The 15,620-nt window shown below is 43.1% G+C and overlaps 1 protein-coding gene across 3 annotated transcripts in view; it reads right to left on the minus strand.

Moving 5' to 3' along the window:
* Positions 1-15,620, minus strand: part of FNIP1 (folliculin interacting protein 1) — a 64,331-nt gene that overhangs the window by 14,477 nt on the left and 34,234 nt on the right. For 2 of the 3 annotated variants that reach the window (XM_058034978.1, XM_058034979.1), the window contains exons 3-11: positions 14,065-14,208; positions 9,788-9,888; positions 9,464-9,538; positions 8,896-8,987; positions 6,396-6,479; positions 5,324-5,395; positions 4,356-4,491; positions 3,631-3,832; positions 3,172-3,257 (exon numbers count right to left, since the gene is read on the minus strand). In XM_058034978.1, coding sequence (XP_057890961.1) covers positions 3,172-3,257; positions 3,631-3,832; positions 4,356-4,491; positions 5,324-5,395; positions 6,396-6,479; positions 8,896-8,987; positions 9,464-9,538; positions 9,788-9,888; positions 14,065-14,208 — 992 coding nt within the window. The remainder of the gene's footprint in view (positions 1-3,171; positions 3,258-3,630; positions 3,833-4,355; positions 4,492-5,323; positions 5,396-6,395; positions 6,480-8,895; positions 8,988-9,463; positions 9,539-9,787; positions 9,889-14,064; positions 14,209-15,620) is intronic. The other variant, XM_058034980.1, reaches the window with a different exon arrangement.

Below are 15,620 nucleotides of genomic sequence, written 5' to 3' on the forward strand. Positions count from 1 at the left end.
GTGAGCAGCCCTGTCCCACAGCTACTCCACCCTCACCCTCATGCACCCCCAACCACCCTGGCTTTCAGTACCAATTTTCAGAACCAATCCAAGACATCTTTCCCTGGTGCTGCACAAACCAAACGAGCCAGACAGCTCCTTATGGATGAAAGTATCCTGCTGCAGCCCCCTCTTCCCCAAGGAAAACACACCGGCCCTCAGCACTGTGCCCCCAGAGCAGCTCTGCTATTTAGGAGCCACAACATAATGGCAAAGAGAGAAAATAATCAGTGGTTTATATAGCTTAATTCACATACATTCGTTTCCTACCCTCATTCCATCCTTCCAAAGGTGATTTTTCCTTAAAAAGGAACAGCAAAACAAAGGCAATCCCCACTGCAGGGAATGCAGGAGCGGGGCTCCCCCACAACTCAGTGCCCATGCTGGCACCACTGAGCACACTCAGTTCACAGCAGCATAAGCTGCTTAAAAATTACTGGCAGAAAATGGGATCAAATCTGTCTGCCAGCAAGCAGAGAGGTGTTTCCCCAGGCCCTGCCATCAGGGTTTTCTTGCCAGCCAGCATTTGTGCCACACAGGTATTAGTCACATGCATAATCTGTGTTATCAATGTGCTGCGCTGGCCTCAGGGACTGGGGGAGCCAAAATGTTTATGCAAGTACAGTAGCTTATTTCCCAAGTCATGTGTCTGCACAGCTGACATCCACAGAGAGTTTTAAGCCTCTAAGTCAAGTGTTAATAGCTAAACCCATCAGTGCTTTAGAAAACTAAAAATTGCTGTAAAGCGACTAATGATGCAAAGGTAGGCCTGGAGCTGGGCACCAAACTGATGACAAATTTATCAACAGCCTCCGTTTGTAGAAGCAGCCTGGGCCTTTGAGAGAAGGCAGCTTTGTTTTCCAGCTTTGACCCAGCTCCCTTTCTGCAGGCAGTGGAGTGACCCACAGCCCTTCCCGGCAGAGGGGACTCTGGGGTGACATGCTTCCTTCCCTGATCAGCAGGGCTGCACATCCCCCATGCCCACTGCTCTGAGGTTATTCTGATCACCAGATGAGTGCACATCAGCTACTCTTGAGCACCTCTGAAAATCTGGGGGGGGTTTAAAGAAAAACAAAAAATATTCTCCTTAAAATAGCCAGACTACAATGAGTTAAACCAGCAACAGAATTACATTTTAGAATCACCAGCCCACTGAAGTCAGCACCCTTCTTCCCTCCAGCACAATTTGCTAAGAGGACAGGAATCAACACAAGTCTCAGGTTCACCAAAGGACTCGTCTCCTGACTTCCCCGTGACTTCAGTGGGAAAGCAGACACCTAAAGAGATAAGTGTCCTAAATGGGTTTGCTGAACCTGTGCCAAAGCATCTTTGCATCCAGCCTTTGGTATTTAAATATACCTCTCTCTTCTTACTAGACACATCCTGCATTGCTTTGAAAAGCAAGGGGGTCTTGCATGTCACAGAAATGAGGATGACATGCATGTCACACATGTCACAGGGGCACAAGGACCCTGCCCAGGGTACCAGCTGTTGCCCACCTCTGAATGCAATCCCTTAAAAAAACCCAGCAAAAGCCAAAACTGCCAAAGGCTGCTGCCCCAGGAAATTCATTTCTATGAAATTAAACTGGATTTAATTAACTTCATTACACCATTAAAGAGCAATATTTATATCACCATGGAAACCTCTGCACAGAACTGGTGGTTCAGCTCCAAGTGCTGGTTATGCAATGGCCATGTCATGGGAATGATCCCAGCTCCTGGTGAGCACTGAGTGCCAATCTGTGTCTGCTGGGACAGTGCTTTCTTCCTCACCCCATCCCAGCTCAGCACTGCTGAGTGTCCCTCCAGGAGGAAAAGTCAGCACAGGGGACTTGCCCTGTGTTTTCAGGGGTTTTTTTCCTGCTTTTGACTTGGGATAGGTGCCCCTCCCCTCCCTCTGGAACTGTTTAACTTGGAAGGACAAAGGAGAACGGGCAAAGTCCGCTGAGTGTATCTTGAGGGGGAATGTTTTGGGGGAAAGGTTTGGAAAACAGCTGGGGAGCTGCTGTTAACAGAGGGTGGGAAGACACAGAAATGGCTCAGGGAGAGACCTGGGAGGGGAGACAGGGCAGAGCTGTGGGAGTGGAGGAATCATTGTGGCTGCTCCGAGTTGCTGAACTTGTCTCAGGCCCCTGGGCTGGATCAGTGGCTCCCAGCAGTCATGAGCTCCCTCTGCTCCCTCCCTTGGCACAGCTTATCCCGTCCACAGGCCCACGTGCTCCCTATTTTCTGCCTTCTGTCCCTACAGGACATATCCTCTGCCCTTCCTTGTGACTGCCTGGAGGTGAGCTTCTAAAAAAATTTAAAATACACTGTGCCTTCGTCCTGCAGCACCACCCAATCCATGGCATTCAGGTAAGAAAATTGTGGAAAAATAAGTGAGCCCTCAGGATCCTTCTCTGTTCAGTAAAATACATCCTGATGTCAGAAATTTCTTTTTATAACATCAGAGAGCTATCTTCAATAATGTCTCTAAAAAGTAGCTCTACAGTGGTTGTAAAAGGAAGCACCCTGCCACTCCCATCTGAGAGGAGATGAATCACTCCAAACAGATGGATTTCATCTTAACTCCCTCCCCATGACTTCAACTATGGAAAGAAAATACAGCTAAATGCCAGGGATGTGCTTATCTGTGTTACTTTGTATAATAACTGTTGAACAGAGGCTCTGCAGGTACCAATAGCCAGAGATTACAGCACAGCATTTGACTGTGGGAAAAGACAGCTCTTCTCTTTCCTAACTGTTTTTCTGAAACACCTTTGGAGCACAGCTTAGAGAGGGGTGAGCTTTGTCACACATCCGGAGGAGGATTTCCAAAACAGGGCTTTGCAATGCCTTTCCCCCTCTCAACAGGCCACAAAAGACCATTTAAGAGGTCACTGGGAGCTTCTTATCACCTAAAGCACAGAAAACCCTGAACATCTGTGTCCTGTTCACACAGGACTGATGGACACACACACACACTTGGAAAAATTCAAAACCTCAGACACATTAGGATGGCTTGGTATCACCTTTTGCAGGAGATTTTAGACATTTTAAGTTACTTATCCTGCACTAAGAAGATCCTTCTAAAACAGGCTCAAGTGCTTTTGAAGAAAGAGACAGAAAGCACAGGAGACATGTGGCTCACCTGAACTCATTGAGGGCATCCACAATTCTGTTATATGCCAAACTCCGCTGGCTGGCATCAGCTGATCTCCGACTCATTTTCATGGCCTTGAAAACAATCATTAAGCAGATAAGTAACACACAGCTACAGGAGCACAGAAAATGGAAAACCAAGTCATGTGCTTGACTCTATCTTTTGTTCAACAGGTCATGCAAATAATTCTTTGAAGTGATAAAGTGAAAGTCCAAGTGCCAACTTTCCCATCTGAGGGAAGACAGGTGAGGCACATTTGCAGCTTCTGCTTCTTTTGTGCTTTTCACCATTCAACATATAAAACTCAAAGTTTTAACTGCAGTGATGCAATTCCCACACCCAACATCAAGTTGATCCCACTTTTGTAACTAGCAACAGGAGTTAGAAATTAATCTGATAGGGCTGGGAGAACATACACAAGTGCAAGAAGCCAAAGCAATTGTTTACCTGTTCTATTGCACTCTTCAGTTTGTTCATGTGACTCTCAAAAAGAGGGAAGTGTGAAAAAAAGAACTCGTTAAATTTGTTGTTTTCATCTTCATCTCTTGAGAGTGAAAAAATAACCCCAATTGCTATTTTCTTCTTCCTAACAATTCCTGGGTTTGGACCAGAGCTGTCATCTGACAAGTTGAAGCTTTCATCCATGGACCTTGGAGCAGGAACAAAAGGGAAAGTTAATGTAATCCACTGCTCAAAGTTGTACCTTGGTTTCCTGTGTGATTCAGTTCTTGAGCATTTAACTTCAACAAATACCTTTTGCTTGAATGTGTTGTCAAATCGTCATCTTTGATAACAACCCCTTTGTGATTTTTTTACAAACAACTATTAATTGATTCTGCAATCAAAAAGCTCTGGAACCAGATTCAAAGTGTTTGTAGGATCAGAATATTGGTATTCTAGTTCTCTCCTATACCTGCCAAGAATTTGTGCTTTGAGTATGATGTTAGGGTTCTTATCCTCAAAACTACAGCATGCAGATTTCCACGTTGCTGAATACTTTCCAACCAGTGAAAAAACAATGAAGCCATGAGGCACACAGAGACTAAAAAAAATGATCAGCCTGACTTACACCCTAAATACCCCAGTGAAAGCATCAGCAAGGGCAGATGCACACATGCAAGAGCAGAATCAGTGGTGTGTGGCAGCAGGCAGCCCTGGCACGGCCAGCTCACCATCGGGGGAAGACGCCGTTCTCCAGGCTGGTGGTCTGGCTGCGCCGCCAGCGCCGCTGGTAGCTGCTGGCACAGCTCTTGTTGAACGAGGAGCCCGGGGATGGGAACGGGGTGATGAGCAGGCTGCTGAGAGATGCTGCAACAACAAGAGCAATAAAAACCTCTCCAGAAAAAAGAGCATTCGGAATATAACACCAGCAACTAAACCAAGGCTCTCAGGTGATACTGATGTTGCTTCTCAAGTGCCTTCTCTTTTGCTTATCTGTGTTTCTAATATAAAAATAACCAGTTTATAATGACATTAACAAGCCATACAAGCATGACAAGGGTGGGACAGTCCTGCTGATTTACATAATAGGTAATGCACAGGATGCACCTTGCTCAGCAACCTGAGTATCAGGAAATAAATTCCTTGTGGAAAGGAGCAATGCTGATCACATCCTTTAACAGCCTTTACAATCCTAGCCCAAGTGTTCAACATCCTGAATTTGGAGGGAGGAAAGGGGTTTGTTGAGGCCAATTCATGTTTTAACATTACCATCATAGGAACACAGAATCACAGAATGATTTGGGTAGGAAGGGATCTCAATTCCATCTCATTCCATCTCCTGCCATGGGCAGGGACACCTTTCACTAGACCAGGTTGCTCCAAGCCCCATCCAACCTGGCCTCCTGGATTTGGAAAGGAGATATCTGACAGCAAGTATTGTTTAGAAATGCTGCAAGCTCATTTCAATATTTAATCTGCCTTGCTTATTAGCAGCTTGTTCAATAAAAGACATTGCTGTCAGGTTACTGTGAGCTGCCCTCAACACCTGCACCACCTGGACCTGTACAGAGAGGTGTCATTAATGTCACAGAGCAAACCAGAACAATCCCATTTCAGCACTACTTCATGATGTGCAGAGATCCCATGACAAATTAATATTTTTGGAGTTTACAGGGTTAACACATGGAACTGCCATTACCAGATCTTGCTATCCCGCTGTCTCTGTCCTCGTTCTGCTCCCTCCCAGGCATATCCATAGGGTTGCTGTGAACTGTAAAACAAGGAATACCAATTAGCAGGGGAATGTACAGTTCCTTTCTTGTTTGCAGATCTCCATGTAATTAATGAAACAAAAACATGCTCATTAATTCAGATCAACAGCACTGCACAAGGCCATCACCAAGAAAGGCTTAGCTGAACAAACCAAAACACTTACCTGAGAAGCCTGTATAGGTTTTTCTCAAGTCCATACACCTATTTTAGTGCAAAACCAGGACTGGACTTTGTTTCTTTGCACAGATAATTTTCAATAAAATTTTATTGTACCAAGAGGATGCTGGTCACATTTGCAGTACTCAGTGTAGAGGCAAAAACTCACCAAAACTCAAAATAAACACAACTTCATTCCTATACCAGCTTTCTCAGGTATTAGACATGTATTTTTAAAGGAATTTTGAATGCTGTCTTTAAGAAATGGATACTTTTAAGTTGTGAGCAGTGCATTGGTTGTTCAACTAAGCTGTAAGCTGTCCAGATTCACAGTCTGCATACAGACAAGATCAAAGGTGTGTCAGGCTCAACAGTCTTTAAATGTGATATATTTTACAAATATTTGTGTGAAATAAAGCTACTCAGCCATGAAAATAAGATCCACTAAAAGCAAGATATATCCATTTTGAATTAATCTAATTTAGCTCTAATTTTTACAGTTTGGTTGAAACCAATCCAGATCAAAATAGCTTGACATCATTGTGAAATATTATCCCCATAAATATTAATTCCATATTTAAATATTTAAGTTTCCAAAACAGAACAACACAGACAATTGAAAGAGGACTATTAAACGCCCGCTGTCCTTTGGGGATTTAAGAAATATGTCCAGAAAGGTAAGGGAGCAAACACCACTGTCCATTTTCTTATTTTCTTATTTTCTTTTTTTTTTATTTTTTTATTAATATGAGATCTTATTTGCAGGGCTAAACTACAACTCCACAGAGTTTGTCACCCCAGCTAGACTAGCCCCACAGCACAGCACACAGCACACAGCAAACCTGCAAAGAAAGAGGCGCTCCGGATGAGGCGGAGCGGACCTTGCTCTGAGAATGCCCGCCTGGGGCTGCAAAGCTGGGAAAGACCTACATGGCAAAACGTAAAATACACATCAGAGAATGAGGTTAGTAAAGCAGAACAGTCCATAGGGAGGGGGCCAGGGCAGGGAAAGGTTTGAGCCAACATAAATGCAGAGTAACACAGGCAGGAGAACAGCTCTGAGGCTTTACCAGAACGCTGATGTGAAGGTGAGTCTCACAGCTGGGCTATACAGCATTTATAGATTAAAATAATAGACCCAGCTTTCCACTGTCTCCCATACAAGGATGGGGTTTCTCAAAGGGCTTTTTTTTTTTAATTTTAAGGTTGAAAAATGATTAATTTATGCAGGCTCAAAGCCTAACTTGACCACAAACAGGAGATTCATCACAGAGTATAATGTTTGTTTTAACATCCACACTGGTGGGGTGCCTGGGAACACTGCTTCTGAAGAGGAGGAGGAAGGGGAGAAAGAAGGCAGGAATTCATCTTAGTAGAACCAACAGAATATTATAGGCTGAAGTAGTTCTGAGAATAGTCAGTACATAAGTTGAGTGAAATGATCACATAGAAAATAAATGTTAGCAGTCTCAGTAGTGCATTTTAAAAGTAATACTGGATTATAGATATACCAGGGAAACAGTGTATTTACTGTACATAGAGCCAGAAAAAACACATAAGTATTTTTGAAGAGTTAATTGCCAGTCCCTCTCCTAAATTTGAAGCCAATGCTCACTCAAAGTTTTCTGATTATACAAAACACAAAGGCTGCACCTCAAAGCTCCCTTCCTTTCTCTCAGGCCTCCAGTCATTAAAGGGAACACATGACCAAGGCTGCTTTGGCTTTTTTTAACCAGCACATGTGAAAAAAGCACCCTGTAAACAGTTCCCAGCCAAAACACATAAACTCTCCTCCTGTCAGAGGTGAGTGAGGAGCAGTCTCTGCTGCTGAGCAGAGTTGTTGGAAATGCTGCAGTTACAGATTAACTCCTCTCCCTAGCTTTACCTAGGGTTCCCTCTGTACTCAAATGGGAACTGTAAACAAACACTGTTGAAAACTTGTGTGGCTCAATCACAAAGAAAACTCCAGCATCCACTTCTTGCTGGCAATCTTGTGCCTCTTGCCACACACCCTTGCCCCGCGGTGCCCACAGCTCCTGCTCGGTTCTTGGGGCAGTCACCAGGGTCACCTCACAGCTGGACACAGGGAACAGGTGGCACTCGCTACACCTGAATCACTCCATGCCTAAGAGCTGCCTTATCTGAACTGGAACTTGCAGTTTAGATCACTCTAATGCTACAGCACACTCCTGCCAGGAACAAGCCACAGCAAAACATAACAGCAGATGAAGGTGATCTCCTATCTCTTAAATCAGGCACCACATTCACTGCAAAAATCACAACTGAAACCTGAAAGGATGGTGGGAAAGGAATTTGTAGGTTGTAAGGTTTTACAACCTTAACTGGTTTCCCTTACAAATGGACTACTGCAAATTATTTTAGTGAGGTATACAGCCATGAGCTTGAGCAGCATTTAAGCCCATGTTTGGGCACACACTTAGTAAAGTCAATGTGAAGGAAAGCAGTAAACAGCCCTAAGATCTAGAACTACCTCAGAGTCAGAAACCCATTTAAGAGTATCACAGTCATCAAATATACCCCTTACTTCCAACCCTATAAAAGCATATTTTACATACAGCAATTTCCTGGAAAGCAATTGTGAAAATACCCCCCTTATTCCACCTACAACAAACATTTGTTTGCTAAGTCAACAATCAAAATGAACAGAAAGGGAGGAGAGAGCCATGGATCAGGCTGCTACACTGGACAACCAAGCACTGAAGTGCAGTCCTATCTGCTCTACTGTTCCAAGAGGAAAAGCCAAGACCTTTGTTATCTAATGTTCATGGAGCCTCCACCCACAGGACTGAGGACACCAGATGGTTTCTCAAGACTGCTTAGCTGCCATGGTCAGCCAGAGGAGAGAACACACAGATATTCTGTCTAATCTGATCCAAAGCTGCAGCTCAGCTGTGCAAGGTTAACTGAAACTCATACAGGACACACAGCCACAACTGCTCAGGTGGGCAGAGTACAGTGCAGAATGAGAATTATTAATGGCAATAAAACCAGGGAACTGAGCCAGGCTGAATCAGTCCTGCCTGATCAGAGATATGCTCTTCAGGAATTTCTACAGAATGTTATTTTCCAACATTTTCTGTATTTGAACTTAAGTATATATAAATATTTCTATTATGTATTTTGTATACACATATGCAGCTGTGTATACTGAATAACTGCTAATTCCCTGAACAGTCCAAGTTATTCTCCTCCAAGCTCCATCAGCATTAACTTTCTATTACATCTTTAGCTTTTTAAAAATTTATTTAAAAGATGTGCATGTTCTAGAATCTATGTTTACTCAATTAAAGATATCAGCAAATAAAATCTGTTTGCAATTACCTATATTCCCAAGAAGTCCATTCATAATTGTACTGTGGTCAGGCTTTAATGTATTGCTGTCTTGATTAATGAACTCAAGACTGTCCTGCAACCTATAACAAACATAAAACATGTAACAAAACCAGTGATTTGCATTTCAGTAAAATAGAGAGATAGTTCATTTTAGCCAAAATGGAACAGATAATGTAAAAACACAGGCTTCTACTGGAAAAAACTTTCATAGCCTAAGCCACATCTTCAGGTGGGTCACTTAATAATAGAAAACAGATATTTTTGTAACATATTTTTATAATATTTTTTATTTTGCTATTTTTGCCTTTTTCTTCATCTTGGACTGAATCCCCAAGGTTGCAGGTAGGTACTTTTTACAGTATCAAGCTTCACCATTTCAGCATGGAAGGAATGGTTCATTCATTCCCTTAGAGCCAGCTGAGGTGAAGACACCACTGACAGGATGTAGCAGGGAGTTATTTTTTTAGAGAAAGAATCTGGAGGGTCCAAAGAAGGTCCTGTGTGTCCTTACATTACCCTCTTTCTGTGCAATAGCTACAAGGGGCAGGGCACTCACGTGTTCAGGCTGCCGTAGATGCTGCTGCCCGTGCGAGCTGTGAACACCTTGCTGAGCATGAGCTGGGGAGGGGAGCTGGGGAACAGGAGGGAGATGTCAGTCACAAACAGTGCCACGACAGGCTTTGCCTTCCATTTCACAGCCCTCCAGATTTTATTGACCTTAACACAACATAACAGCCTTGTATTTCAAAAATGACATCAGACTGACTTTAAAGCAAACACAGAAATCCATTTTACTCTGCACTTGTGCCATTCAATTCACTGTTTATAGCACTAAGGAGTGAATCTTCTGAAAACACCTGCAGCAAAAAGTTCATCTTACCGGATCTGATGGATTTTCAATGTGGAGCCCTTGTAGCTCATGGCCACAGAGCCAAACATCATCTCTCCAAGCATGTTGGCATCTGAGGAGCACCGAGAACCCTGCAAAAAATCAAACCCACCAAGGTTTGGTTTCAAGCATTTTAGAGGCACACTTCTACTAAGGCAACACACAAGAGAGAAAATATTCCTCATTTAAAAGATAAATATGCAAAATATCTTGCTGGAACACTGTTGAACATGGAAATTTGAACAGTTTAATCAAGATAATGCTAACAGAGAAAGTGATCTTCACTGGCTGTGAGCTCAACCCTAAAACCACGCAACAAACCAAACCCACCTAGGTGAGGGGAAGCAGATTCCAACAGCACCGACCCAGGGGACCAAACTTTAAACAATGTGCTAACACACCTCACTGAATTAAGCCTAAACCTTGCTCCTGCTTGACAAGAAGAATCAGCAGTTCATTGGAGATGTTAGACTGTGCAATGGAGCCAAATTGGACCAATGTTTACTTGACAAAGACTGAATCATAACTTATCCATAGATGATATTTTATATGGGATGAATCTCTCCCTGGTGCTTCTGTGATGCACCAGGAAAGAGCTGCAGCATCACATTAGATGCCAGGCTGAAGTGGTGCAATTCCTGCTTCTCTGGTGGCAGGAGCTTGCTGTAAGGCACACAGGCTAAATACCAAGGAGCAAAGTCATTATGCTGCATCACTGGCTAGGGCAAATTCTGCAAACAAAACCCTAAAATTAAAAAATTACTCAGGGTAATCAACTGGAGACAACTGCTCTGCAGACAGACTTCTAATTTGTGTGTTTTCAATGACTGTGATTACAGTCCCTTTGTCCAGGGCTGTTTCACCTGCAGGCCAGCAGAGTGTAAGTGCTGGGTCTCCACTTGTACCTTGCCCTGAATAATTTAAAATGTGGTGATCACTCCCAAACAGAGCTCAGCCAGTCCTCAGGTGAGGGGGTTTGGCACTGTGCAAAAGAGCAACACATTTCCTTCAAAGTGTGTGATAGCATGTCATTACTCCATTCCCTGGAGAGATCCTTCTAAAAGATCCCTTGAACCCCTCACAGAAATAACCCTGCTGGAAGATGCTCAGTGCATCTCCATATTCCTCTGAACAAACCAGCATCCTCAGTAAACATGTATTCTACACAGGACTGAAGTACAGGATGGCAGAATGGTTTGGGTTGGAAGGGACCCGGAAGCTCATCCAGTTCCACCCCCTGCCATGGGCAGGGACAGCTCCCACTGCCCCAGGTTGCTCCAAGCCCAGTCCAGCCTGGCCTTGGACATTTCCAGGGGTAGGGCAGCCACAGCTTCCCTGGGCAACCTGAGCCAGTGTCAGACAGTGAGCCTGGAGCACAACCAAGGACTGGGTGCCCCCACCACAGACCCCTGCTGGCAGCAAGAACAGCTGTGAACATCCCACTCAGTGCTCCTGCTCACACCAGCCCACAGAACAAGGGCAGGAACAGGGAAATGCTCATCAGCCAAAAGGCAGCACTCTTACAACATTTCTCAATTTTTAGTTATTTTCAAGCACTCTCAATTAAGTTGATGATACTTTCAATAGCCATGCTTTTAACCTCTGGAATCTATCCCTGCAAGGAGAGGGGATGACTGAAAGCAGAAACCACAACTGTAAAAACGAGGGCACAACTCCAAGGTTTGTAAGTGTTCGGTGACAGGACAAAAGCTGATCATTAGCTGGGCCTCAGTGAAATTTCCCTCTCTGCCTCCCAGGACATCCCACTGCTCAGGTGCACTGTAGGCAGTACTGGAAAAACTAGAATTTAAAACCAGTCAGTATGAACCAGCAGCTCCAAGGAAATCTCAGCATAGATGTTAATGACTCCAGGAAATAACAGGTTTGCCAGCATCACAAAATCCTGTCTTAAGAACACTGCAAATTATTTCAGCCTCACGCTATGATTGTTGTTTTTAAATCTGTTGCAGATCTCCAAATGAAGGACACAATTCTGATTAAATGCCAAGCTCTTGATGTGGGTTTTGATTTCAACTTTCTGCTGTTGTGAAAATATAATTCTAAAGCTCAGTAAAAATACTTTATCTTAAAGTACTGACTTTCTTCGTCAGACAGCCAAATTAAAGTGAAAATCAGCTGCTTTCAAATTTAATTATAGGGGTTTCCCTTTCCTCTGAAAGACAGACAAGCCCTGCTGAAGGCAAAGAGTGTGATAAGATGAGCCCATGGCCTGTTCAGTCTGGCATTTCCTCTACAATTAATAACAGTAATTTTGCCATGCATAACCAAAGGCACATATTTCATGCATTTAGTATGGAAACACTGTTACAGCTCAGCTCTTTGGGCCTCTAATGCTGCAAAACTCAGGTCACACAAGACCAAAGCAGAGTACAACCAACTGGGGAAAAGGGTTAAATATTCAAAACTCAAACAAAAAGTAGCCAAGGAGCATCTGGCAAGAAGGGCACAGCCTGGGGCACTGACAGCCTGGACACAAACCAACTCCTCAGGTCACAGTTTAGAGCTCCTATAAAAACTGATCATAAAATACCCACAAAGTGTTTGTGATTGCACATTAGCATATTAGAGGTAGTAACATTTGCATGATTTGGAAATTACATTTCTGAACATATTTACAGCTTTTAATACTCCCTTTACTGTACATATTGTCCTGTCAATAACTAAGTGTATCTGTAAATTAAAAAGGCAGTAAGAAAATAAGTGTTAAATATGGGACATAATTACAAATATGGAACCCTGGAACAAATCCTATTTCACCTTGCAATTAAAGTTGCTCATATATAATCAAAGTGTATTTAAACAAGAAAATATAAAATAGTATTTTAAAAGCCCCATAGTATTATATTATTTGAACTTCCATTTTATGGCCTTACGAAAAAACAAACAAGAGAATTTATAAATACTCCAATAAGTAACTTCTGAGGCTACAGACACAGCAGTTAAAACATAGGAAATGCCAGGCTGAGTGAAGTCTGGACAAACTCACTCTGGCCCTTCTGCATACCCAATACTAAATTTTACTGCACATTAAAGAATTCTTGTATTTTTGTCTCTCTGCTCACTTGCTGGGGTAGCCTGGAAGGAGTCTGATGAATGCAGTAGATAGTTCACAATAAATATGCTGTGGAAGACCAACTTCAGCTGGAAGTGTGTGGCACAGTGCCACTGAGATTTCAGTTCAGCTCAGTAACATTTTGAGTGAGTGATACACATGAGGAAATGGGAACTTCAAAAGGAAAACTTTCCACAGCTTTAAAATGCACCCTCATGCCAAACACTAAAATTCATTTTCTTTAGTAGCATTGAGCATTGTTTGCAGAGAGCCTGCTCTGGAGCAGAGCCAGGTTCTGGGAGTGGGGGGCATGTTTTTTCTTGGGCACACAGTGCACAAAGGAGGTTGCATTGTGCTGGTAGGGAGCTGCTGACAGAAACATCTCTTCCTTTCATAACCACAGTAAATGCCCTGCCAGGAAGGGAGGAACGGAAAACAGATCTTCAGCCACCTTACCCAAGCTGTGGAAAAGAGTGTGATGAGACAGAGAAAACAAGAATACACAGCTTGCCAAATATAGCAGGAGTTAACGTGACAGTAGGAAAGTCAGCACTGGAAGCTTCTTCACTTCTATCTGTGGGAGATTAAGACATCAGTAGTATTGTACTCCAGAGCAGGTTGAGGAGATAGCAGCTTCCCTCAAACACACAATTACTTCATTACAAAGAGTGAAAAGGGCTTAGTTCTATTTTAGGGTGGCTTAATATAAAACACTTGTGATCTGTGGAAGGAGAGATGACAAAAATATATCCGTGTCAGATGACTCTAGCTACTCTCATGGCCAAAAGCTCTTATATAAAATGGAACTCAAGTGCACCAAATCCCTTAAAAAGCTGTTACACAGACCATCCCTACAGACAATGTTATTTCTGTGGCATTTAACAATGAAATAGACTACTCCATCAGCACCAAGATATTTGTGCCTAGTCTGATCACACCAAATGAGTGTTATCACCTGGGTCACAAAATGGAACAAATGCCCTAGAGAAATCGCTGCCATTCAAGACATCCCAAGAGAACCAGCTGGTTGGTTTTATACTTGATAATACCCAAAGCTGCAGTGTTAAACATTCCTGAGTCACCCAAGGTCTTGGTTCTCACTGCTCTCCACTGCCAGCCTCTCATTTCAAGTACTTTAAAACAGTCATGCCTCACCTGCTGTTAGCATCTGACATGGAAAAAAAAAGTGACTCACCTGGTATTTTGGGCATTGCTCTTTTGGATCAGAGAAGGAGGAGGATGAATTGATTGAACTATCCAAGGAAGAAGAGCTGTCTCCTCCAGGCTTTAGCTGGCAACACTTCCCAAAAACTCTCACCTGAGCATCACTGCAGAGTTTCTGAAATAAAGACAACACACGTGACACACTAAGTCCAATGACCTGAAATCATTGTTAGTATCATTGTACTTACCTATTTAAGTAAGATATTTAACAGCTGAAAGGCTCATGCCCCAGGAAACAGGTAATAGAACATATTCCCATATCTCTGCAGCCTGGCTGTCCAAAGGAAAGCTGAGCTCTCTTACTTCCAATTAGCCAGAAGCCAACAGGTCACTACAACTCCATCTCCCTAAGCAGACATTTTTAGACCCAGGATTAGGAGAGATAATGATACCAAAGCATTTAAAGGAAGGATGGCAATGTCCACCTTACTCCCTGTGCCTGCCAGAGTGGAGATGACACAGGAGTGTAAGCAGCAGCTCACCATTAATTATCAAGCAAGAATAACACACAATTCAGAACATTCAAGTTACGAGGGCAAGTGGAGAGAAAAGATCCTGTTTTTCACAGATCTCTCCCTAGCTGTGTCTAAGCCCCCTAGTCTTTCTCAAGAGTGGCAAAGAGGTGACACATTCCTTACATTTTCTGTATGAGGGAATTGTGTGGCTGCAAATGGACAATGCTAAAAAACACAGTGCTACAGAGAAGGCAGAAAATATTCACAAAATTATGAAGAATCAATCCAAAAGGTAAATTTTCATAGAGATTCAGATAAAAAGCAGAGAAGAGAGGGCCCAGATGGAGCTGGAACTGATGTACAGAATGGGCAGAATCTGTGTTCACTCTACACACAGAGAATTATCAATAACTAGCATGGGAGATGCTTCACTATGTTTCATTCACTATTTAAAAGCATTTGTGATTTCCCCTGAGAATGCCAGCATCCCAAGCAGAATCAGCATCCACCAAGTTAATGCAGTTTACATAGCACTGGCATTGCCAACCCTCCTCACCTAAAGATCTCAATGTATTTTTCACACACTCGTTACACTTCAGCACACCCCCGTAAGGTTGGCATTATTTACATCTGCTGGTAGGCAGCACTAGGAGACAGAAATAGTCCACATTGCTCAAAATTCCACACTAACTCTGCCCTAAGACTTCCTTAATTACCATTTCCTACACAATCACCAAACCAGTAAGAGCAAGCTGGAAGCAAACCCTGCTTAAAGAAGGTTTAAGGACAGATGGGAACACAGAAGTGCTGTTGTATGTCACAGCTTCATCTCTGGACTCACAGCTCCCTGCCACAAGCTTCCTCTTCATCCAAAAACGTGGCCATGTCTCAACTTTTAAGGAAAAGGCATAAAGAAAAGTGTGAGATAGCCAAGGCACACATTAGTAACTCCACAACTGCTCAATAATCAGCAATGGCTGTTGGAAAAGATGACTGGCCTTACTGCTGTGGAGGAATGGGAGTCCCATGCCTCTGTCCTAGGTTGTCCAGGTTATTTTTTTTAGGGACAGGT

This window comes from Melospiza georgiana, chromosome 15, assembly GCF_028018845.1.
Source record: "Melospiza georgiana isolate bMelGeo1 chromosome 15, bMelGeo1.pri, whole genome shotgun sequence".
Classification (NCBI taxonomy): domain Eukaryota; kingdom Metazoa; phylum Chordata; class Aves; order Passeriformes; family Passerellidae; genus Melospiza; species Melospiza georgiana.